Source organism: Paramormyrops kingsleyae, chromosome 11 (assembly GCF_048594095.1).
Source record: "Paramormyrops kingsleyae isolate MSU_618 chromosome 11, PKINGS_0.4, whole genome shotgun sequence".
NCBI classification, from domain to species: Eukaryota; Metazoa; Chordata; class Actinopteri; order Osteoglossiformes; family Mormyridae; genus Paramormyrops; species Paramormyrops kingsleyae.
The window spans coordinates 10,098,589-10,125,062 of record NC_132807.1 but is presented as its reverse complement, the minus strand read 5'-3'; the positions used below and the strand labels follow the sequence as shown (position 1 = coordinate 10,125,062).

The 26,474-nt window shown below is 45.5% G+C and overlaps 1 protein-coding gene across 4 annotated transcripts in view; it reads right to left on the bottom strand.

Moving 5' to 3' along the window:
• LOC111845619 (zinc finger protein 609-like) overlaps nucleotides 1-26,474 on the bottom strand; it is an 87,430-nt gene that overhangs the window by 42,377 nt on the left and 18,579 nt on the right. For 2 of the 4 annotated variants that reach the window (XM_023815162.2, XM_023815164.2), the window contains exon 2: nucleotides 17,802-18,671. In XM_023815162.2, coding sequence (XP_023670930.2) covers nucleotides 17,802-18,542 — 741 coding nt within the window. In that variant the 5' untranslated portion in view covers nucleotides 18,543-18,671. Of the gene's footprint in view, nucleotides 1-3,472; nucleotides 3,609-17,801; nucleotides 18,672-19,068; nucleotides 19,742-26,474 lie in introns of those variants that run through there. The other 2 variants (XM_072718006.1, XM_023815165.2) reach the window with 2 other exon arrangements.

Genomic DNA, 26,474 nt, shown 5'->3' with positions numbered 1-26,474 from the left:
ACATGTCTGACCTTTGGGCCTGGAGTCACCTTGCATGGCAAGGAGCTCATTCACACATGGGCAGGGGAAGAAAGAGTCCCTTTCTGACGCAATCAGACCAGCAGACAAGCAGGTGAGAGGCACAGAAACATACCTCAACAGATGGTTTAATGAAGACAGACAAGCCAGGCCTCTGAAGGCTTGGGGAGGCAGGGAGAGATGGGGGTGGATTTACCAAAATGGGGGGCTGGGAAGACAACCAATGTGGGGGGAGGGCTTAAATGGAAGCGTGTTACGTCGTCACTATACACAAGCAGACAAAGAGGGAGCAATCCTTAATTTCTGGTCCGGTAAACAAATCCCAGCATGGAGTAAGAAAGGGAAGAGACCCTGAATTTAGGGAAAAATCTTGGAATCCATAAGCGGGTCACCTTCAGCCAGAAACGCTACACCATCCTACATGGGGCAAAAATGCTATACAAGCCAACTGCACTATACCATTCTTGTTGAATGGGAGCAAAAGCCTCTGTATTAGAGTAACTCAGCACAAGTCCAGGCTACAAAAGCATTTCACTTCCAAGAAAGCACTCTGCAGGTGATGCACCCCTGTGACTCAGCCAATGAGAATACATTAACATCGTAAATATAAGGCAATCCTTACCCCTAACAAAGAGATCGCTCACATGTTTAGCTTTACATAAATTTGCAAACTGGATGACAAAAAAAACATCTTTGTAATATTGAGCAGGCCTGCTGCTTTGGCTTCACCATGAATTATTCTCTGAAAACCTGCTCTATGTATCACACTTCATATTAAGAGACAGAAAATAATCACTTACACAGGCTGCACTGGTGGCAGCTTCATTTTCTGCAGGATCAATAATACAGGATTCTTTCATCACATTGATTCACAGCTGAATCCATAGACATAAATCTTGTATCAATACTATTCCTAAAACCCATCAACACAAACACCACAAATAAAGCATAAGGCTTATGTGTGTGTGTGTGTGTGTGTGGGAGTGTGTGGTTCAGCAAGTCAAAAGGCACTACATGACACATTCACACAGGGGAGAGGTTACTACAGTGCTCAAGTGTGAAAAAAGAAAAAAAAAACTTGCTAAGTAAAATGTGTCAAATTCACTTGTATTCAAAATCAGCCTGTGTCTTTTGTTGAAGTAGCAATAACCAGATTTCAGGAGTATATTGTATACAAAGGTGCACGGGTTAAATATTAAAATCTACCAAAACTCGTACGGAGAAAACGCTGAAGTGCTTTGGCCTTCAAAGCACCAGGGAAAGAACCCGGTAGGATGTTTGAGCTTTAATGTCTGAAGAGGATGACTGAGCCAAGAGTGCCTGGTGTGTCTCCCTGCGCCGTCCTTAATCGCACTGAAGGTGTCTTCATGTCGGTTCAGAGCATGACACCACCCTCATTAGAGGGAAGGAGATTCAAACCGCAAAGTCATAAGGCTTCACAGCTAAACGTCAGCGTCCATACTCCTGGTTCTTATTTCTGTATGCTCTATTTTTAAAAGAAAATTTAACTCTGAAAATGGACCCCCCCCCCCACTCCATTCCCAGCCCCACGCAGGAAAAAACGATTTTGTGTATTTGCAAAACAAAATGCTAGATTCTGTGATAGCGTGGGTGAGATGTGCCATTGAATTACACACGTCTATACATGCCTCAAGTATGTTTGAGATTTGAGAGGCCAGAAACGACAAACCAATTTAGACTTCCAGTGCGGTGCCCCATTGAGAACCAATCTGAAGACCATCAGCAGTTCGATTTGTCAACTTCCCCTTCCTGTAAGTGTATTATATAAAGGCATAAAGTCACCTTCACTTCACTCGCAGAAGACAGACAGCGCACCCAAGCAACTGCCGCAATGACCGAAGGCTTTGTTCAGTTACTTGTGACAAGTTAAATGTGTAAAGAATTTAAAGGTCAACTACTTTCCTGAAAAGGCTTCCCAGAAGATCCAGACAAAATAGTTTGCTTTGCCAGTTCAAGCTCCAGGCTGGCTTAAAATTTAATACCAACATTATTGTACTAGCTATCACTGTTAATCTCAGAATTCTAAGTACTTTATGAAAAAGAAAAAAAGAAAGAAAAAAACTTTAGGGACATGCTACAAGGAACCAGTGATTATTTTAAGCAAATATTTAATTCAGTAAAGTCCTTGAATGATCTGAATAGAGTAAAAAGGCCAATAAACAAGTTATTTTAAATTGTGACTGGTTCAAATCGCAAGGAGAGGTAGAGCACTGACAAAAAGTAATATAATGAAAATGTCTCACATTATACTCCCTGCTCTCTTCGTATTCCTTGCTGAGAAGTGTGTGTGTGTTAGTCTAAACCCCAACACCAATCCATAAAGAGAAAAACGACATAATTCAGGTAAATTGTTTTTTTTTCATGCATGAAAATTGGCCTCGGTAGCTATTTAATTTCCGGGTCAGCACATAGTTTTTCAAAAGCCATTTTAAGCAAGTACCTCACTATTTGACCTGAAAGTCTAATGGCAGCTCCAAGGTCAAAGGTCAGTCCCCCGCGCAGATCAACCCCTCTCTAAGTTCTCCCTTTTCAAGGCTTTGTCCCCACTCTTTTTTGGAGAATGTTCTCTCTGGGAGGGTAGTGTCAGAGCAGAGAAATCACAGAGTGGGTGTCATTTATTGCCATTGTGGAAACCTTTCAAACCTTTCCTGTGAATTCTCTCACCCTCCTCCTTATGCTTCTCAAACTCTTCACTAGCCTCAGAAGAACCTGCATGTAGAATTCATGAAGAGTATTGTCAAAGTGCTATTTCTTACAAAAAAGACTAAATAATCCCAGTCCAGAAAACAACTATCTAGTACACAAACACTTTACCTTTCCACACTAGACAAGCAACAGCACAGCTAGGAAAATGCTTTACAGACATCCTCACAGTGCTTTGAAGTCTCAGCAGTTCAACAACAAAATCTAACAAGGTTCCACACAAGGCAAATTCCAGGAATGTAAAGCTGAGACCTTCCCCTCCCACAGACGGGTTTTGCTCTGATAATCAGACAACATGCCTGAGGATTCGAGAATGCTGGGCTTGCTTCTCTTAGTGGACACGCTCTCTTCCTCTCTGAAGCTTTCCCTGCTTTTACAGTCTCTCAACAGACCCAGAAGCTTTGAACTGTCTACAGGGGGTTAAAATACTTAATCCATTCATAATGTAGAGCCCTCCCCCACCCCCTGCTTCCTTCACATCAGTCCGTCTCCCCTCCCCCTCGGTCTTCCTCTACCCCTCAAAAGCACCTTTCTCCCACTCGCCAGCCCTTCCTTCCGTAAACGACACACTGCGAACAATTAATGATGTATTAGGACACTGACGAACCCTCTTCTTCCCATTCACCCCTTAATGAAATCTATCTGCAGCTCTGAGCGATTAATAATCCTTGCCTTCTCTCATTTTTCCTCCTCTGATTGTTTCTCCCCCTGTAGCTCTCTTGCTACTCACGCATGGAGAGACGAAATGGGGCGCGTTGGAAACGTTCTGCCTGACAATGGGAGACAGCTGCTCTCACTGCACAAGCCTTTCATGAGCTGAATTAGGAGCGCGAGCGGGGCGGCCGCCCCTCCCCCACATGCCGAGCCGCACGCAGAACTCGACGCGAGCGCGCGCGCGCCCGCGCACACTCACGCACCTCGTACAAAGCCGGGAGAAAGCGTGAGGGGAGGCGCACGCGGCTTTGTTTCCGAGACGCGCGATCGCTCTCCGCGAGGCGGCCGGTTCTTCCCCCCACAGTGCTGCTAATTCAGCGCCGCTCGCTGCTAATTTAGCGCCCTTGCTAAGGGCTGCCGTCAGCTGTGATTAAGGATTTTTAAGAAAAACATATGCTCAGTGTAAGATTCATATTAGTAACTAACTGCTGCTCCAAGTGTTGTATGTATACATCATAATAAGTATTATGTAGGTTTTAAAGGAACCTCCTCTTTAAAAATTCACCTTTGCGCAAGAAGGCTTTAAAAAGCCATAGAATAAGAATAGAACAGCATTTCAGTTCATTAGTCAGTTACTTGAATACTTGATTTTTTTTCCCCCTTGAGATTTTATTTTATTCAAATGAAATTCAAGTTAACATTTTAGCCTTCAAGCTGGGACCGAAAGGGAGAAATATGTATAAAACAGTTAAACGCTGTAAAACCTATTGGTATTTTTAATTATAAGCACAGGTCATATTTCCTTGGATTTGGTTAACAGCTATGTAGCTACATGGCTAAATCTCACGGAAAACCTCAAACAAAATTATAATAACTAGTCTAGATGTTTATTATACTACGGATTACAATTTCAGAGACCATATTACCATTGGCTCGAAAGCCATCTTAATGGCTCGCATAAAACCTCGTTAAATCACACAATCTGGCAACAAGCTTAGCATTGTAACGCAGCTTATAGACAATGGTTAAAAGAAAAAGGGAGGATTAAGGTCATGGCAGTATAATATTCTGAGCATCTAAATGAATGCAACGGAGTTACGACTGATGGATGTTCACTTTGGATGGCAACCGATTTTCAAGAATTAATTCCATATAAAAGCATCGGCTAATAAATGAGGTTGACCTTTTCCCAGTGCCTCACAACTTGAATGTATACACTTTCCTAAATATGCTAATGAGGAATGCTCTGAAACGATGGGAAGAATGCCAGAGTTTAACCTGTTTGACAAAACTGTAAAAACATAAAGGAGTCATCAATCAATTGTAGCCTAGAAACAGGCAAAACTGTCAATGCATTTAGCATTTTTCAAGTCCATGGAAGAGCACTGGCTAAGCACAAGAAAGATGCATCTATTTAATCATCTAGACTAAAACAAGTACCGAGGAAAGAGTAGTAACAAAATTAAAAATGAAAACCTGGCAAAAGAGTCAGATTCAATATTATTTTTTAATCCATCACCAATACCACTAAGATATCCCATGCTAGTTTCTAAGATGGGCTAATCAAAACAGGCGTGTATCACCCTGCTTGCTTAGAAAGCTTCAGAAGAGTGCTACCATTTGTACCATTCTGGCCCATACATTACAGAACACCAGGACTTCATCAGCAGGAGTAGTGTCTCCTTCACAGCTGGCTTTAGCTTTCTGTGGCCAGGCCATGGGAGGAAGGGCCCAAAAGCAGCACACTCCAGGTCGAGGAGACTGCCAGATGCTGAAAAGCAAGGTTTATGGCCAGAGATGACAAGATTCCAGTATTAAATATTTCCACGTTAAGACACTCACACAGATCCTGACATGGATCTCCGGGGCTGCCATCCAACATGGCTATAATGCGGCAGGCCACATGGTTCAGGCGGCAGTCATGCGTAGAGGGCTGACTGTGGGCACTGGGGGATGGGAGCACCTTCCAGAGCCAATCCAGAAGCTGCATTAGTTCAACCGCACTCCTTAAACGAGTTTGCCAGAGAGAGTCAGTCATCTCCCTTCCCCTTTATCCCAAGGACAAAGAACTGACACCATATACTATGCCGACAGGCAGAGCTACAGGCAACAGGCCTTGTACACACAATGACTGAGAAATATTTCAGGCTTTAGTCTAGCTAGTTTTAAGCAGCTGTAAATCCTATTCAAACCAATATGCAGAGTTTCACAAATGGTACCTTCTTAGCGTGAGTGGAGACTGAAAAGCTTTAAGAATGGGGTCCAGATATAATCTATTATTCCTGTAATTGCCAATAATTTTTTTTAAATTAGTTTTTGGTATTTACTATTATTGTGACTCAGGTGTAAAAGAATGACAGTGTTGGAGCATATCCTGCACTAAAAGCCTGCTGCTAAAGTTTACATATGAACAGCGTTGACTGCTTTGATAACCACTTTTGTCCCATTTTCCATCTCACCACACCAGCTCCCTTAAACAAAAGCAAAGTGGGAGATGTTATTTCTGGCCCTTGACTGTGGAGAAATTGGTGAAGAAGTGAAGAAGCTCATAGTCACACTGAACATTTACATGCACACTAAGGAAATCGAGTTGTGTTAGTCCGTATATAACCAGGCTTTTAAAGTGCATGTAAACATGTTAGTCCAATGGAAATTGTACTAAATTGAATTTCTCAAAATTGGACTAAGACACCCATATAATGCAATTGGGAGTCGATTTACTCCTGCATGTATACGATCAATTGGACTCAAACCGGCCTAGGCACTCTGCATCTTCTCCAAAGTTTTCCCCACGGGCTTTGATCCAGAAGTAACATAAGAAACTGGTACACAGAAGCGGCTTGGAGCATAGCAGAGGATGTGATCACCTCTCAACTAAAAGGCGTTTTTCCACCGCATCAGGCACCGTACTTTTAGTACTTCAAGAAGGTACCAAAAGTACAGTACTTCAAGGTCTTGCTTTTCGACTGGCATAAAAACTGAATGACATCACAACACGTAGCGAGGTATTTTGTACTGAATTCGAAAAATGGCTGTAATATATTATAGGACTGCATGGACGATGTGCAATATTATTACCAAAATCGCATGTTATGCAGGTCCAATTCTTACATGGCTAGGCAGTTAGTTTTTCTTTCCATCAATTTGGTACGGATATCATAGTGTGGGGTACGGAAGAGGATTAGGGCCACCATGAAAATATTTGAATTCTGGCTTTGATAAAGTCAGAATTCTGACATTAAAGTCAGAATTCAAATAATATTTTCATGGTGGCCCTAATCCTCTTCCGTAGTGGGGAGTGTAAGTCTTGCTAAAACATTTTTACTCTGTCATAGGAAAAAAAAAAACGTAGCAAGTTTAGCAATTGTAATGATTTTTCAGTTTCAGGGTTATATAGTATATGTTTAAAAATCAGCTTAAAGTTTACCTCTGCTGCTTTTGCATGAGCGCTGCTTGCATTCTCCTAGATAATCATAATAATTTTCATCCTTGCAGTTTAAGTCACTCCTAGACAGGTTTGTGAGAAATTTATGTTGAACTCCTTTGTTTCATAAATACCCCAATATTTATTGCAACAAAATCACATTGCAATTTTTGAAAATGTCATAGTATATTATATAAAATACGAAATATAATATAGTATACTATACAAAATACTTTATTTTTTGTTATGCTATCCTGATCCTGATGCATCTGTTCTTCAGATCAGATCGCAATTAAAGCTCACTTCTTTTTTCCACACATCCATTATCATTACTTAAAACTTTTAGGTCTGTGATGTAATAGTTCTACCGGGAAAAGCCCAATACTAAGAAGCTGAAAGGAGCCACCGCCTATTGTACCGGAGTGAAACACACTTCAGTCAATAAATCGATTCCCCTCCCATGCATGTACACTGGGACAAGGACAGCAGTCCGATTAAATGGCAGAATCAAGCTGTAACTGTAGCTCGACTTAACTGTGCATGTAAACGTACTGATTGATATACAGCCCAGCACTGGGAACATTATTGTAGGAATTTATCTATCTCCAGAATGACTAATCATTCCAGAAAAACTAACCCTTGGTGAGCAGGGGGAAAAAAAAAAAAAAAAAAACATTAAAACTAAGAAATAAAAACAAACAAGTCAGGATAGAAATCAGCAGGCCATGGAGATGATCTAGACAGCCAGTGCAGTTTGAAGCTTTCCCTGAACTACAGACCACAATAAATGAATCACAGAGGCATTACATTTTTTTTTGATAACATACAGACATACCTATTGGGAAAGTTTCAAAGACGATCAAAGCATGATGTTTACATCAAAGACATACAGATGAACATCAAACAAATGCATTACTTGAAAGATTCGGCTGATATTGATAGCAAGTCAGCGCTGGGTGATGTTACCACACTAAATATTAGCATGCCTTTTAAACAGAATATCCTCCCATATTCATTTTAAATAATAAATGAAAAAAAAGACGCACTGTGAATAGAGCATTCAAAGCAGAATTCCTGGCTTTCGAAGTGGAATTCCCAGTACGCACCACCTTCATCGTCCTGGATGGTGTCCCGGATACAAGAGTCCCCCCCCCCACCCCCCTGGGCACTGAAACAACTTCTGAAGAAGAGAAGCTGTGAGGAAGCCTGGCCAAATTAGGGCAGGTAAAGGCAATTAAGAGACAGGCTTCCTGTGGTTTAACTGCCTCTACGTGATGCTACGTGTGCCAGCCGTGCCTCTCCTCAGAGTGCTTTCCACATGGCAAGCGGAGCACAAGGGAAAAAAAAAAAAGTGAACCCCCCCCCCCCCCCCACCCACCCACCCACCAGGTGCTAGGCAGCGCTTCGATTAATCCACTCAGATATGGAGGATATCTGTACAAAAATCATTTGGTCAAACCGTGGCCCTTGGGAGGAACCACCAGCTTTTTAAATGATGCAGGTTGATATGAATGGGCCCCCTTCCCCCACACCACCAGCTTATAAATGATGCAGGTTGATACAAATGTGACCCCCTCCCCCCACATTGTGTGTTTGCTTTCCGTTTTAAATGGTGTCCGGACTACTTCAACCTCATACCTATTTTCTGCACAGTGGAGACAGAGGCTAATGGCAGACATGAGGAAAACAATTAGTGTCGAGTGTTTTAACCAGAGTAGGAACAGCTCCCGGGGGGGTGGGGGTAGGGGGGGGATCTTCAAACAGAGGAAAACAGAGTGAAGCGGCACTGCAGGAGGGGAGTCAGACCCCAGCCCAAAGTGGCTAATGCCTTCCTCTCTACGTCCTGTTGACAGAAATGGGGGGCACCAAGCTTGTCTCTTATCTGCTCATTTAGATTTCAAAAGCCCCTAATTTCCTTGAAAGCCAGTTCTCATCTGGCAAATTTCACAACACTAAGAAATGAACCCAAGAACATGGTAAGAAACAGATTTTTAAAATGGCTTCCAGCAAAAGGAAAGGGGACGATGACCTTGCTCCACATGTGCAGGACAGGAGCAACTTTATCAAATTATGTAGATTTAATAATGAATTTGGCAGAGGCTGAAAAGTTACTCCTACCACTTAGACGTTATGCACTTAAAACAAAGAGCCGAGTTCAACTGCTTGTGTTAATCATTAAGATGCAGTTTTCCCCGGCATTTCTTGAAGAACGCACACCATCTCTACCATGCTGGCCGCCACACTGCCCAGCCGGCAAACAGCAAAGGGGTCTGGTACCCGTTACCCTGGCAGAGTCGCGCCTCAGACATGCCAGCGCACCTTTCCAGCCAAATTCAGAAATCCCTGCTAAACCACTGCTAATCACTTCATATGAGCTGCATGTTTTCAGAAATACTATTAATTCCTTGGACCGACCTTCATTTTCATTCACTATATCGGTGCTCCATGAAATGAGCTCAACCAACACCATTATTGGTGCTGTCAAAAATCCTTTATCAGAGCAAAAATATTGTCATTGTAGTAGAAAGATTTCCATACTCCCATTTGAACCTTGGGAGTTCGGCGCTGATGTATCTCAATTTACATCCCAGCCTTCACACCAATGATCTATGCTCAATATCTGTATCATCTCTTTCCCGCTAAGTGGAAAGCCATATTTACTAAAACCTCATGCGGACAAACTAAATCCTTCTAAATGGCTGGTGTAATTACTCAAAGCTAAACACCAGTTTGCTTTAGCTGTTTAGTACAAGAAAACATGTACATTTGTTTTATGAAAATATTTTTGAACTGAAATCATCTCAGTTAATTACACACTATCATTTGAATGCATTTCAGCCATTGGGGGTAAATGGGTAAAGATTTCATTTGACTTTACAAGCGACAAGAGTACAAAAGACTTGAGCTTGATGGGCCCAATGGCCTTCTCTCGTTTGTAAATTTCTTATGTTCTTATGGGCAGGTGATCAGACCACCATTTAAACATACTTAAGCGCTACAACATGTTGTACAGTGAGAGGTGGAGAAGTGGTTTTTTAAAATACTACCAACATTATTTGTATTACAAGTGACTAATAAGCATGCTTTTGTCAAAATTTAAAATTTCTGCAGAACCCCCTCCAGGTTGAAAATTGGTAGTCAGGCACACATAGAGGTAAGGTCCATGCACTGATTACAGCGGAGTAAAATTACTAAGGGCATTCATGGGATTTGAACAAGCAACCTTCCAGTTGCTGATACAAATCCCTAGCCTCAGAGCCATCACTCCATCCCCATCCCCTGTCCATACATACTGCAGATTAATCTCACTGACATCCCAAACACATGAACGTACCAAGATTTCACAACACCCCAGTATATGAAAACTCACATCACAGAGGGAAGCAAGACATGTTTTGTCTCAAAAGAAATAAAACAAGCAAGAGAGGCAGAGGGGAGGAAAGAAAACAGTGTAAACCCCCATTCTGGAAGCCTCCGTATGAGAGACAGACATTCAGGATCACCCTGTGTGACCTTCTGTTGTTTACAGCCAACATATGACTCGCTGTTTGGTCCTTGTGAAAAATACAATAAAATAAGACCCATTACCATAGATTCATCCTCCAGACCACACAAATAAACCACGAGATGCAGACAGGAAGCTCTTGAAGGTGAAGCGCAAGTAAAATACCTCTTTTCTGGCAGTGAGAAATTAAATGTCCCCTGATGTGTGCATCCTGTAGACAAGCTTTGAGCTTATTTTAGACACACTCCAAAGCCAGACACGACAGCCCGATTTTAACATTTTTAATGATGAACACCTCATTTCTTGATAGCACAATGCAATTCAAAGCTAGACCAAAACTCTTCAGTGTCACTAATCATAGAGACTCTGATAGGATGTGTAATATGCATACTACACAAAAAATCCATCAGTAAGAAAATCTCTCCAGTGTGTGCATAACCTGCCCGTTTCCCTGCTGCATGAAAAGGATTTGCAACTGGAAAAGACTCCAGTGTGTCATATTCATCCAAATGACAGCAGAACCCAAATCCAATTTCTGAGGCATTTCCACTGATCGACTAGAGAGCTGAAGCATTGCCATCTCCACACCAGAAAAACGTTATTGCTTGAGGTGTCGGGAAAAGTCTATTACAGTCCATTAGACTCCATATTCATTAAGAATAGGCAAGTCCCCTGATCAGAGAGACACACAAAACTACTCCTTCAGCCCTCGCTTGAGACAGGAATCCTGTAAATGTGACAAAGTACCTGCTTCACCGCAAAACTGGATCTTGCAAAACAAGAACCATGGTTCTGACCTTTGTGAGAATCAGCACCATGACACATGACGATTCATGCGGAGCTAATTAATAGTCTGACCTATAAATACACCCACTATTTTCCCTTAGACGTTGCACTTCTGGGTGTGCTTCTTGTACGGTGGTGCATGAAAAATGCTGCAAGAGAATATGCAAATTTGCATGGTCTATCGCCACCGAGAGCCTGGAACTCCAAACGTGCCTCCATGCTAATGTAGGTGCTGTGGGCCGTGCTGAGTGCTGCCCAGTGCCAGTGACACATCGGAAGCAACAGCAAGGCGCACAGCTGAATGGCAGAAGCATGATGGGCAGAGTCACAGGGTCACCTACTGACCGCAGTCTGAAGTCAGCGACAGAAGACAGTCTGGACCAGCTACTCCAACAATGACAGCTGGTGGCAATATTTTGGGTCAACCAGATGTTTCACATGCTGGTCCTCAGGGAAGCCCAGCCTAGATCCCAGCAGGAAAAGAACGAACAGAAGCAATCCCTCCTCCGGCAGCAATGTGCAGCCCACAAAAATGTACATTATCTTGCAGGGCTCTGATGTTCCATGGGCATTGTGCATCCAGGACAGTCAATATTCCAGTTATGGATAGAATCAGAACTATTTGATAACACACAACACCAAATGAGGTCCATGTACTCCAGAATACATTCAAACAACCTGCTGCAAAGACTGACAGACAGGAATATTCCTGACTCAAAAAATGTAATACCTTTAGCGAGTGTTATGCAGTATATTCCACGCCTGAGTGCCAAATGCAATATTTTGCACATCTGTTCTAATAAATATCTGTAGAGTGGGGAGGGTGGACAAAAATCAGTTAATATGCCGTAAAATTTGGCTTTTGTGAGGTACAGGGAGAGGCCTTTCGGGCCTGAAAGGATGCAGCATCAGTGGGAGAGAGAGGCTTCATTCAGCAAGAAACTTGTCGTTTCCCCTCAGTCCAAGTGCTACATGATGGCAAACTCAAATTATGGTGAAGTGCACCTCTCATATTTAACACTGGGCATGGCTGCTGCAGCTAGAAAACTGCAGGACGCAGCTCTAACACTCATATTCACGTGTCAAAATGCAGTGCTGCTGTTTGCATGGGCTTCCTCTGAATAATCCAGTGTAGGAGTGTGTGCAGCTGCGAGCCCTGCAGTGTACTGGCACTGCGCCCTGCTGTGCCTGAGACAGACTACAGGCGACCGGCTCCCCATGACCTTCTACTGGGTATGTGATACAGATGGATGAATGGATGGGGGGGGGGGGTGTTTTTCTACTTGTTAAACTGTAAGGACACTGGCTAATTTTCAGGTAAGGCTTTTCACACCTCCCTCCCTTCCCAGAATATTCGTTTTTCCAAGAAATAATAATGCACAACGGTGCCACAGGGCAGAGAGCTGCAGATAATCAGGGCTCTGCACAATGTCCTGTCCCACTGCCACTTGTCAGCAAGCGCAGAACGAAAGCCCAGCTGGCAAACCACAAGCGTTTCCCATCCGTACGAGCGACGGCAGCAGTTCCATCCCTGTGATCTGCTGCATTATTTTCGAGTCGTGAACCTGGCATCGGCAGAGGTGCGCAGACACACGGCTCCCCAGACAGAAGCACCTCTCACTGCATAACACGGACATTCTGTAATTGAGAATGTTTTTTTTTTTTTTTTTTTTTTTAAATCACCAGCTGGTTTGATCGATCTCCAAAGCTAAAGAACAGTCGGACACGTTCATCACACAGAGGAGCTGAGCGTGAGAAATGACAGAGCAGAGAGAAGAACAAGGAAGGGCTGCAAGACCCCCCCCCAGCATAAACTCGAGGTCCCAGCTTCCCAGACCATCCTGCAGCTCAGAACAAATTGAGACGCCATCTTGGCCATGTGTTGCTGCTGTCTGGGCACCAACATGCCACAGATGTTTTCACATCAGCCCTTTAAGTAGCAGTATTTGTTTACCTGGACTGCAGTCAACCGGGCCCAACACGGGCCCAACACGGGCTCAACACGGGCCCAACACGGGCCCAACACAGGCATTATTGCTCTTTTCCCTTGAAGTCAGAAATCCTGGCGCTCGCCTCAGGAATGCTCAGTAACACAATAGCACCAGTCAGAAGCAGCTAAGAAAAGCAAAAAGGGCTCTTTTCCTTCCCAGCTGTGCAGCAGTGATTAAACTCCACAAGAACCACACAGTGTGGAGCCAGTTTCTTTTCTCTCTCTTAAAAAAGGACATCGCCGGTGTTATTTTCCACCCCGGCTTATGTGCCTCCTCTGATGTGGGCTGGCCGAGGTTATGGGGGGGGGGGGGTGTTAAGGGCCTGAACCCACGGCCGGCGGGCGAGGGCAAGGAGTGTGTGCTCCAGAGAGGAGTCTTTTGCCACACTTCGAGAACAACACACAGTTAGATGGAGATGACTGACTGCAGAAGGAAGGAAGGTAAGAACTGAAGTCATTTTGGCAGCAGGGCCCAAAGGATGCGACACACTGGTGTTTTACTTAATAAAGCCCCATCAGAGCCGAGCGGTCGGTAAGTTCCGGTCACAGACACGTGCTTTTCTAAACGTTTCACAGCGACCTCGCGTGCCAATACAATTAAGATGAAGTTCCTCCTCAAGCTGCGAATGGACACAGCCGTCTGTTCTGGTGACAACTCCTGCAGAGTCTGCCCCCCCCCCCCACCTCATGCCTGCAATCCATCAAGTGCCCGTCCTCTCCGCTGCGAGCAGGTGCTGGCAGGTGTAGGATATGTAGCGGAACAGACCTCAATGTGCACAGCGACATGGACAGCATACTTAAAACCCCTCACTCATGCGCTCAAGACAGAAAGCAAGGCTACAGCATTGTGGCAACACAAAACCACCCCAGGGACAAACACTAGCAGTAGCACCATTCATTACAGAAGCAGCATTAAAAGATTCATAACAAAACAGACCTTTTTTATGGCCGGCAGTGGTACTCAGAGGTCATTGCTTAATGCTCATTCACAAAAACCTGGAGGAGGGATAATGTTGCTTTAAAGAACTGAACGATTTACAAGAAGCATAAATTGCTGACATTTGTCTGAATGGGTGGGGGAAGGTGGTATAAGCACGGTATACAAAACAAATAAGACGACCCCAAGGAACCACTGAAATATTAGTATTGATTCAGGAATGGGGGGCAAACAAGGAAATTAGCTGGAGAACGATTTAGGTCAAATGAAAGACATTTATTGGAAGAGGGCGGTTTGCATCCACTTCCAAACACTATGGCGAAGATAGAAGGGATCAGATGAATTTAAACTGGATAAAAGATGCTAAATACCCAAACTGACCAGGCAGTTTAGTGAGTGTTACTATTAGCCTGTAGGACTTTATTATTATTATCAATTTATTGTTCAAAGAAGTATCTGTTTAAGCTAAAAGGAGAGAGGTCATAAATTACTGATATTAGTTTTCACACAAATCCTCACACTGAGTTTCTACTGTTGACCACAGAAAATGATTACACAAATTGTTTGTCTTACGAGACAAAGGTGGAAATATTTAGAGATTAAGCTGAACCTGCTAGAAAGGTAAAGAAGTCAGAAGCAAAAGGTTTCACTCACACAAACAAGCAAAAAGCTGCGTGCTCGTTCATGCCGCCATCTTCACTGGGTTTTGGACCTTAGTTTTACGACTGCCTGTTATTTCTTGAGAAACACATGTTCACTCTGGATGCATGCTATGCATAAAAACACTCGCAGTAATTACACTGGTGTGATGCACGCAGGGCTGCTATGCACCAAATGCACAACAGACTTTATGCTCATTTCTTTTTCTGTTACCATTATTATTGTGTATTAAATGAAAACACAACTTGAATAAGATTGGAGACTTTTTAAGCTGCTTTAGCTAAGAGATGGACTTAGCTGGCTTGGTGTCACCTGGTTATATGAATCATATTTAATGGCCTCCTTTCACTTTAAAACTGCAGCTGCTTGTATCTCACCAGCTTTGTGGGGGGGGTAAGGAGGACATTTGCTTTCCTCTCAGCTCGCCAAGCCAATAATTCAATAAAATGGTTTCAGCCTTAATATCTGCACTATGTCTGTGTGTTAAATGAACCGGGGCCTCTTCCGGCAACATTATAACATTAAGAAATTTCCAGAGCCGGCAATGTTTCCCACTGAACGCATGCAAACACTTGTGAGACCAGGTATGATTATAATCTCGTTTTCTAAGAATATGCAACAAATACAGTTTAGCACAGCACAGTATTGCTACAGAACAGAATGCTCCAGATTACAGGCAGTGCATATCTCTGTAGGTGATGTGTGTCTATGGATTTTCAATAAACACAAGGTAAGATTATACCCTCATGGAAAATGAGACTTTGTGAGCAGTGTAGGATGTTCTCTGCTGCATATAGTGCGGAACTGTGTCCATCGTTTTAGCAGTAAGCAGACATGAAGGTGCAGCGCTTCAGTGAGTCACGTAGAACATGGCAGCCGCGAAAAGCGCGTCCCGCCAGAGCTGGGGGCCACATTCCGCCTCCCTGTGCGCTTCACACTGCACTCAGCGGCGGCCGGCTCACAAATGACACCTGATTCCTCTCCTGTCTCCCTGCAAGGTTATACTTTACAATCCTCTGGCTGCAGCGGGAATACGCTTGAACGCACTCTCTTGGAAGATAACCTAAATCGCTGGGGGAATTACGGGATTAAAAACAAAAAGAGAAAAATGTCACCCGAGACAACCGCCACTGAAAGCTAACAGCCAGCCTCACTCTGGTGCTGCAGCACTAAATAATCAGAAAGAACGTCTTGCCCCCTCCCCCGTACCTCCAGGATTTATCTCTGGTGCACATGCTAAATTGCACTGCATACATTACAATTCTCTTCCTTTTCCTTGAAAATTTTTACTTGCCAGCTTCACAAACACAGTGTTTTGGATAAATGACAGTATGAGAGTCACCAGTAAAAATCAGGTCAGAGCCAGCAGGAAGAGGCAGAGTGTAATGGTGGTGGGGGGGGGGGCTCTTTCACCAAAAGCCATACACAACTTTGGCACAGAACTCAACAAAAGGCACAACTCAATGCAAGGCAAAAAACCTTTGGTATTCTGGTAAACCACTCACCACGCACACTCCTACTGACCTGCTAGCAAATCCAAACACACACCCCCCCCCCACCCTCACCCCCGCCTTCAGCTGGAAGCAGAGTGATGTGGTTTTCGTTTCAGGTGTTGGGAGACATTAAGCAAACAGGCAAACGTCACACCGCCGCACATCTCACCCTCTGTTCTCCGGGAAGACCTCGTTTTCAGCACTTCCTCGTGTGGTTTCAAAGCCCCCCCACAAATGTGCTGAATGCAGGAGATCCAGCAGAGAAAAACATGCAACGCATCGAAAAGAAAAAAAAAAAGAAGAAGAAGAAAATACTGCCTGACTCCCGGTGCCCTGACTTGATGTAGACACCAGGAAAAGGCGCACTTAGGTTCATGTTGCACAGCGTCTCTCAGGGAAAGTCTTTTATTGGCCTCCGCCTGAGACTCATTTTTTCGCCTGCGAAGTATTAAGTCAGCCAGCTTGTACTTCCATAATCTGACAATCCAGTGTCAACAAGCTCACTGTTTCCAACCACAGAGACTCCGGGTCCAGCTGCAAGGAATTCAGACCTTGTTTTCGAACATTAAAGTTATTTTACAAATAATTTCAAAATCAATTTCAAAATGAAAAAGTTACACTTAACCGATACATTCATATTTGTAAAAATCTTGATATTGGCACGTCCCCATTAAGGATTGTAATAATCACATTCACATTAAATATGCTATGAAAAAAGACCGAGCGGAACATATGGCAGAATACTTACAGGAAGTCGAAACAGGCAGCAGGTGTCTACATCTTTAAACACGTGGCCTACATTTGTCACAACAAATATGTGACAAAAACACGATATACTGGAATTTCACTCCTGTAAGGTGTGTGTACGCACGCACGCACGCACACGCACACACACACACACACGCACACGCACACGGAATACGTCAAACAAAACAAGCCACTGGGATGGGGGAGGGGCTGCCAGGCCCTTTAACCAATCGCTAATGCAAAGGGCTTCTGTTTGCATTTGCATCCATAAAGCAAGGACTGGTCTGTGCGGCCCTTTAAGAAAGCCAGGCCCAGTACAGACCAGGGAGCAGCTGTTACTGGAAGCCCATTAACAGCATGTAATAAACATAACTGACTTCTTCCTCCTAAAGCTTCTGTTTTGCTTTCCCAGCAACTTCTGTATCACACAATGCAACATTTGTCTGAGAGGCACCTGAAAAAAAAAAAAGTACTATCGACTGCAGTTAAGCAGACCAGATGTTGCTCTCAACCTATGAATTGCGTTGGCAAAACCTAACATTTTCTCAGTGAAGGGAAACTCTAATCGGAGGGCATTTGCACGTATTTTCACCTGGGTTCAATCGGTGCAGGCTTTAAAAACCCCACAAAGGAGAAACCCCCAAGAAACAGCCTACCGAGTCAGACGGGCCCAACGTGGCTCACGCTGCTGATCCAAATCAAATTTTAATGCTAGTCAATACATTTCTGCCGGTAGGTAAACATCGGGAAACACATGCACTATTCTTCCACACTATACTCAATGCATTGTGCGGTCACAGCGTGAGCGAGCCAAAAACCGCGCCCCAGAGGCGTCCCCGCTCCCGCTTGGAGACCACGCTTACCTTCTCGTTTTTCACCTTCTTCATGGATCTGCATTCACCATTGTCCAGATCCTCCGGCTCGCTTTTAATAGCCAACGGCGGGACGATCCCCGCAGCCTCGAGGGTGATATTCCCAACTTGCTCGGCCGCTGCCAAGTCCGTATTCTGAGGTGCCTCGAAGGAGGCAGTGCGGGCGGCCCCCAGAACCAGGGCCTGGGTCCCCGAGTCCTTCTCGCCGCCAACCACCCCAAGCGCCTCACTCTTCTCCTTCTTGCTCTTCGCTGAGCCGCCCTCCTTGTCCTTCTTACTGCTGAGCATGCTGCGTGAGGATTTGCTGCTCTTCTCCTGGCCCTTCCCAGAGCTGGAGCCGCCGGTGCCCGCTGTGCCGGTACCCGTGCCAGCGCCGTCTCCCAGGGCTCTTCCCTGGACCTCCTTCTTGGCCCCGTCTCCAGCCGAGGACTTGCTGCTGTCTTTTGAGCTCTTGTTGCGTTTTGACTTGGACTTGCTCTCTTTGCCCTGGGGAGCGGGCACGGGGCTGACAAATTTGATATTCTCCGGTAACGCCGCCACGGCGCTGGGGGGTGCCGCCATGCTTCCCGCGTCCTTGGTGCCAGACATCTCGAGCTTGTCTTTCTCTAAGTCGGCGTCCAGGTCGATTATCAGATTGCCGACGCCGATGTCCCATTCGTCGGCGCTGTCGTAAGTGTCCACCGCGTTTGAGTCCACACCTTTCCCGCCTGCAGGGCCACTACTTAGGGACATCTTAGTGCCAGCGGCCCAGGTTTGCCACAGTAAGGTCTGTCGCCTTCTAAGACTACTGGGGGCAGCGGGAAAAAAATTGCAGCGGCCTCAGGGTCTCGGTATCCCCGTCCCAGCTACCCACATTTTGCCCTGAGGAGACAGAGGGGGGGGAGGGGGGAAGGGCAGGGTTTGTTAATGCAGGGCGACAAGAGTTTTACTGTGAAACAACACAGTAACCCATACAGCTCTCCTTAAAACTTCTGTACAAAGATAAACAGTTCACACCCCACACAATACTGCCCTATGTGCTGCGAGTCGTAACCTATGCAACCTCTGTGCTGGGAGCACAAGGCATTCGCAGAGATGTGCAGCAGGCCGCCCTCGCGGCCAGTGAGAAAGCAGTGGCTTTCAGACAGAGCTCCCTGCAAGCCCAGACTCCCAGCAACTCGAAACACACGTGGAACTCATTTCCTTCCGAACCCGCAGATTGACGACAACCGGGTGCAAGTGAAAAAGGACCTCCGAAAGTCAGAGCTGAAAGCCGTACCCATAGATTTACCTTCTGGGACCCTCAGCGGAATCTGCTGGAGACACACATGGTGGAACATTATTAGATGTTCGTATATTGAAGTTAGAAAACCCTAGAAGTTCAGTCCAGTAAAACCACCCCTACTCTAAATAATCATAAATTAGACCTTATAAGTTATATAATTATATTAATGTTATGAGGTTCACACACACCATTAAACAATTTTATATATAAAATACAAGCCACATTTAGTGTACGTGTCTATTAAATGACTTAAGTCAATAAATTGCATGGGGCTAAATTAAAAATAATCATAAAAATGTATTATTGGACTGTAGCATGACACTGGTCTTAGACCCCATTGCAAAAACGAAGACAAGAGCACAGATCAAAAACAATGCTCTGCTGTGTGAATATAAAGCAGCTATTGGAGTGTACAAACATCCCCTTTTCTCCATAGTCAAGTTGGAGTTCCTCCCCATGATCAACGATCTGTGAAAAAATGAGAATCCTTAAAGGACGAGCATCCTACAGCACGTGGCTTCCAGCAGCGGCCAAAAGCGCGGAGGCTGATGGGAGGGTAGAAGTCACCAAATGGACACAAACACACAAGTGGGCCAGTACTGCTGCGGCTAGCTCCTCACGCTACATGCTGCGGCTAGCTCCTCACGCTACATGCTGCGGCTAGCTCCTCACGCTACATGCTGCGGCTAGCTCCTCACGCTACATGCTGCGGCTAGCTCCTCACGCTACATGCTGCGGCTAGCTCCTCACGCTACATGCTGCGGCTAGCTCCTCACGCTACATGCTGCGGCTAGCTCCTCACGCTACATGCTGCGGCTAGCTCCTCACGCTACATGCTGTTTGGTGACGAGGTTTTCGTTTTTTTTTTTTTTTTTTATAAAAAAGAAGAAAAAACTGGATGGATCCCATTGTGTTGGGAATGGAGCACACTGTGTCATCTGTGTACTTAAGTACTGATGATTAGATCAGAGAAGCTTATTGCGTTTAGAAAGCTAGGTCACGGCGGATCATCCCGGGCTCCCTAAGCAAATTCCAGATCCAACAGAAAGAAACACAGCAGCTCAGGAGAGCAGCATCTCCAGGAATGAGACCTGCTTGGCTGGGGACCTCACATCAGAACCAGCAGTCAGCCCCACGCCCAGCCTCCATTGTCTGGGGTTTTTTTATGGGCAATGCAGCAGCCAGATGGTGGGGCTTTGGGGGGGAGGGGGGGCCTCCCAGCATGGCCTGATCCCTCGCTTAGCCACATGGCGGGAGCGTGCTGCTGCACGTGGTGTGCTGCCAATACGAGGGCTGGGGCAGTGGCCACTGGTGTCTGCACCCAGCAGCGTCTGCAACTCACAACCCGCGGCGCCCGCAACCCGCAACTGACGGCGCCCGCAACAGGAGGTGCCAGTAACCCGCAACCCGCGGCGCCCGCAACAGGAGGTGCCAGTAACCCGCAACCCGCGGCGCCCGCAACAGGAGGTGCCAGTAACCCGCAACAGGCGGCGCCCGCAACAGGAGGCGCCAGTAACCCGCAACCCGCGGCGCCCGCAACAGGAGGCGCCAGTAACCCGCAACCCGCGGCGCCCGCAACAGGAGGCGCCAGTAACCCGCGGCGCCCGCAACAGGAGGCGCCAGTAACCCGCGGCGCCCGCAACAGGAGGCGCCAGTAACCCGCGGCGCCCGCAACAGGAGGCGCCAGTAACCCGCGGCGCCCGCAACAGGAGGCGCCAGTAACCCGCGGCGCCCGCAACAGGAGGCGCCAGTAACCCGCGGCGCCCGCAACAGGAGGCGCCAGTAACCCGCAACCCGCGGCGCCCGCAACAGGAGGCGCCAGTAACCCGCAACCCGCGGCGCCCGCAACAGGAGGCGCCAGTAACCCGCAACCCGCGGCGCCCGCAACAGGAGGCGCCAGTAACCCGCAACCCGCGGCGCCCGCAACAGGAGGCGCCAGTAACCCGCAACCCGCGGCGCCCGCAACAGGAGGCGCCAGTAACCCGCAACCCGCGGCGCCCGCAACAGGAGGCGCCAGTAACCCGCAACCCGCGGCGCCCGCAACAGGAGGCGCCAGTAACCCGCAACCCGCGGCGCCCGCAACAGGAGGCGCCAGTAACCCGCAACCCGCCGTCAGCATGTAGCTAGGAATGCAGTGCTGTGGTCCTCTGACAGACACAGGGGAAGGCAGAAAAACGGCCCTTAAAATGCTTACTGCCGTTTTTGGGGTTCTTCAATTGAAGATTAAGTAAATATGCAAATAATTAATTCCCTAACAAATAGGGGGGATGGGGGTCAGTACATTGTTCTGTACTGCTCACATCACAGAAACGTGCTGACATGACAAGGGAGCACCTCCTAGTATCCAACCAACCAGAAACCAGCCATGAATTACAATAACTAAATTTACCCCAAATTTATCAGATTTAGCTGATTGTTATATGATTGGGGGAAAAAATGATACAAGCTAACAATAAATCCACTTCCGGACCACAAAGGAATGTGTTTATCGAAGCAATGGTGCCTTTTGGTATGTCAAATATACTTGTACACAATGAAGCCGTCTGATCCTCACCGACTGGCTCATGAACATTTATCACTGTCTTTTAGTTTATGGTCTGACTAAGGTTTGTAATCACAATATTAAAAATATTTTATAATGATAACAATAGGAAGCATTGCTTCCTAAAGAATTTGCCTTGGATGAACAGACAACCTCACCTTCCATTTATTTTAGAAAAATATAGGCTACGAAAAGCATGGAAATTTCTAGTGACTAGGTGAATGTGCACAGCAGTGAAATGCACAATTATTTATCACGTGACTTTCACAAGGTCTTAACCACAAAGAGCAGCACAAACTAATTCCACCTGATCAGTCATTCATTAGGTCTTTATCGACTCCAAAAACGTCCTTCAAGTCACCTGGGTTAGGGTTCTGAGGGCTGCGGAGAACATTAAATCATCCGTAATGGTCTCTCGCCACCTGAGCTATGGCAGCTGAACACTCTAGCTGCACTTCCCTGTAATCCCCCGTCGTACTACATAACCCTTTCCCACCGTCTCCATGGCAACACGCGGAGACCCTTCTCACCGGGCAGCACAAAGCGACAGTGCCATTCGGAGCGAGTGACGTTATCATGTGTGACAGCCAATGAAATCGGGACGCGCTCGCTGCCAGTGCGCGCCGCAGACTTACCGCTCCGTCAGGCGGCTGCCCTCTAACGAGGCTGTTTATTAAGATGAGCGCCGGGGAAACAAGAGCTGGGGAGGGACAGCAGCTCCGTCAAGGAGACCTGATTATGGCTGCCATCAGTAGTGACAAATCGGAATGGGTATCGAGAAGCGGTACTTAATTGGTACCGGTTCTAGACTGGGCAATACCGAGCTCCTGGACAAACGGTGCCACTATAATATTTTTTACTGTTAATTAATTCTAAGGGTGCTTTTCCAGCGCACCAAGTATCGTACTTTTGGGATTTAAAGAATGTGTTGGTTTTCCAAAAACTCGTACCGGCGTTGAATAACATCACAAAACAGGGCGGGTTATTTTATACTGAATTAGAAAAATAATGTACAGTGGTACCTCGGTTCTCAAACTTAATCCGTTCCGGACTCCGGATCGAATCCTAAAAAGTTCGAGTTCTGATCTAATTTTTCCCATAAGAAATAATGGAAAACCAATTAACCTTGAGTGGGATCCCCATGTGATCAGCTGTTTCTGGTTGTTGTTATTAGTCCTCTGTATTAAGTCCGCGTTTCAGTTTGTTTCCCCAGTCCGGTCATTGGGTGCGTTCGACTTGCTTACAGCGCTGGCTTAAAGCAACGCATTCTGATCCTGACGCAATGCATTACGGTTAGATGCATTGCAACCTCTCACCCAGCTGCACAAACTGGAACCGCCTCCGTGACGACACACCTTTGCCCTTATTGGTTGAAGAGTTTAGTTACACGCATGACGTTTGTATCCCAGGCAGTTCCTATGTGTAATCTGCTATTTCTCCCGAATATCACGTAAAGCAGTGAGAACTGGTTTTCATTTAATTTACCTGGTAAAATAAAGTTTAAATAAATGACATAAATGCTCTAATAGTACACGTAAGTTAGTGGTTTATTTATTGTTAGTTACTGTAATGTTGCGCTGCTTTATTTGGTTAATCGTCCAGTCTGTGAAGAAGGCATTCAAGTAAGAATTGCATTGTAGTATGACTCATTTCCTGGCGCGTACAATTTATATTAGGTCAGCGTTCACGGTTCGACTTCTGATATTCAGATCGAGTTCTAGGTCAAACTGGTTTGTTCGACTTTCAAGAAATTTGAGTTCTAGTGAGTTCGAGAACCGAGGTACCACTGTATATTAAAGGGCTGGAAGGTGTGCGATATTAATACCAACATCACATATTATGCACATGCAATTCTTACATGGCTAATCAGCTAGATTACGATCAGGCTGCTTCTTACTCTCAATTCTGTACGTACATTATAGCGCAGGGAGTTTGTTTCATTAAAAACATTTTTACTTTGTCATAGGAAACAAACTTAGCTAGCTTTGTAGTTTTATTATTCATTTTACAGATTATATAATATAGGTTTAAAAATCAGTTTACAGTATACCTCCGCTGGTTTTGCATGAGCGCTGCACGCGTTTTACGAGACAATCAAAACCATTTTCATCCTTGCTGTCTACAGTAAATCACTCGTAGACAAGTTTCTGAGAAATTTGTTGCACTAACTTATTGCTTTATAAACACCCCGATAATTATTACATTGAAATAATACCGTGCCGCCCTAATATATTATACAAAAAAAATGTTGTTATTTCTAGCCCCTGCAATCCTGATCGTGCATCTGTTCTTCGAACTAAGATCGCAATTAAACCATGGGTTTTTCCATTTGTCCATGCATCTATTATCATCATTTTTTTTTTTTTACTTTGTTTATCCTTATTCTGAGTTCACAACTGTTTTCAAGACCACGGTTGTATCGTGTTTCTGGATGCAGGCTATATTTGCATAACCAATAGACAAAAAAAGCGTTTCAAGTCCCACCCCAAAGTACCGAAGTACCAAAAAGGCACCCCAGTTTGGCACTTTGTGTACTGGAACTTTTGGTACTGGTACACGACTGGTCAATGGAAGTCAGTAGAAAAGGTAAAATACCGATAGTACCTGTTGCAGTGGAAAAGCACCCTAACATAGAGGGGTATTTACATTTTAAACTATCCCCTAATGATAAGGACACGGCAAGTGAACGCCATCACGTTTTAGTCGCGTAGGTGTGTGTTTATATACTGTCCTCTCCAGTCATCATGACAGATGTGGTAAAGCATGCAAAAGCATAGCATAACCTTAGTAAATGTAATGCTTGTGGAAGTAAATCAATGACAAATGTCGTTGAAGCAAAAAAGCACGTTGAATTACTACATTAATCTAATAAAAACGCAAATACAAATACGCTGCCAAAATCTAAGTGGTTTAAAATACGGTTTGAAAATCAACCTTCTACATCCAGGACTAGCAAGATAGTGAAGCAGCACTACAGGAATACAGGAAACTAACTTATTTTTGCAAAAAAGTTATTTAAAATAACTGTTAAATCTCTTCACATTGTGTCATATCTATTTTTTGCTCCACATTATGGAGAGTAGTATTGATAACAGTATCGATAAGTATCGGCATCGATATTGGTATCGATAAAAGCCTAACGATACCCATCCATAGTGACAAACGTCACATTAAACTCACCCATCTGCAGCATTAATTGGGTTGCTCTTCAGGTTTTAAAACACAGTACAATTATTTCTGAAATTGCTGTAAAAAAATTATTCAGGAGCTCTCTGTAGAGAACAGCATTTAGTAATATCTTTTATTAAGTCCTGCCCATTGGAGGTATCAAGAACCCAGCTAACAGACTCAGCGAGCCCAAATGCCCTGTTCCAGACCCACAAGGCCAGCACCCTTGGACTTTTCAGTAGCCACACAAAAACACACACAAATGGAAGGCCTCTGGCAGGGTGCACAGCTTCTGGCACTGGCCAAGGAGGTTGTAAATAACCTCCATAAACTCATTTACCATTCTCTTTCACATGCCAGCTGAAATAGGGGACAAGCAAACGGGAGCGAACGGGAGTACACGTCCCCCGCCCCCTGCCACAAGTAAATAATTAACACCCCCATCTGCAGCAGGTCTGCCTGAGAGTTAAGGGAGACACAGGAGTGAACGCTGCACAAAAGGCACTAGAGAAGACAGCCGGGGCAGATGAGATCAATACCAATTCAAAAGGGACCTCAATTCGGATGGGTGTCTGCGTTGCACACACCTGCCGATTTTAAACCCGATTACAAAAGAAGATGCTCCGCAAATCCGCTGAGCTGCTTCCCTTCCACACTGCTGCCTTCTCTGGCTCTTCATCATAATTCCCCCATGCAATGCATAGAAATCGAGAATCTCAAATACACATTTTCTTTTCAGTCTCGTGAAGCCTGCTGCTCCCAAACAAAGAGGTCCGGCCCCCACATTCTGCGGAGGTGCACAGACTGGCTTGCTAGTGGAAGTGATTGCAGAAATGTCCCTAATTTGAAATGGAGCCCCCCCAATCCCCCCAGATCGCACCCTCTCCCGTATCTGTTAAAAGATCTTTCTGGGCAAATCCTGGCTGTCGGACTGGCTCTCCATTAGGCAGTCAAGGCACCGTAACAGAAGGGATTTATTGCACTCGTCCACGATGCACTGACTGATCTAGAGGCCCCTTGTCTCCGCCTGGCACGCATTGTCCTGCTATTGACGTGGCGGCTCTCCCACACTCCATCCCGCTGACCGAACAGGGCGCTGCTCGCATCACTTAGATCACATTAATGCTGAGTGGCAGCTCCAAAAATGCACGGTGGGGCCGTAACTCCTGGGCTTAAGCGGAGGGCGCTCTGCATCCAGGCCACCCTCAAATTCCGCATTAGCACCCAAGAGCTGCCATGCGATCGGCCTCACCCTGCACACAGGAGCCCGTCCCAAAAATGGAGCGGACAGGACAGAGGCTGCAGCTGTCCCCGGTCAGACAGACAGACAGACAGCTGTGGGGGCTCACACGTCACCTCGGTGGCCCACCCTGTTAATTGAGGCCCACCTACTGTAGATAGCAGGAAATGCAGGAGAGTGGGGCTATTTCAGGGCCCTGGTTAGATTAGTGCTGGAGGTGCTTGGTCAGCCGTGTGAGCACAGAGCTTCGGAGGTGAACTCCCAATTCTGCAAACTAGATTACTTTCAGTTCCTCTGTGCATCTGATTCCAGGAAGGGGGGGGGGGGGACCTTTTATGAGTAAACAACTTAGTTCTACGGTTTGTGTTTATTCAGTGTTCCTACTCTTCATGACAGTATTTCTAAATAAAAATTACAATCAGGAAGCATACAGACAGTCACTGGCTTATG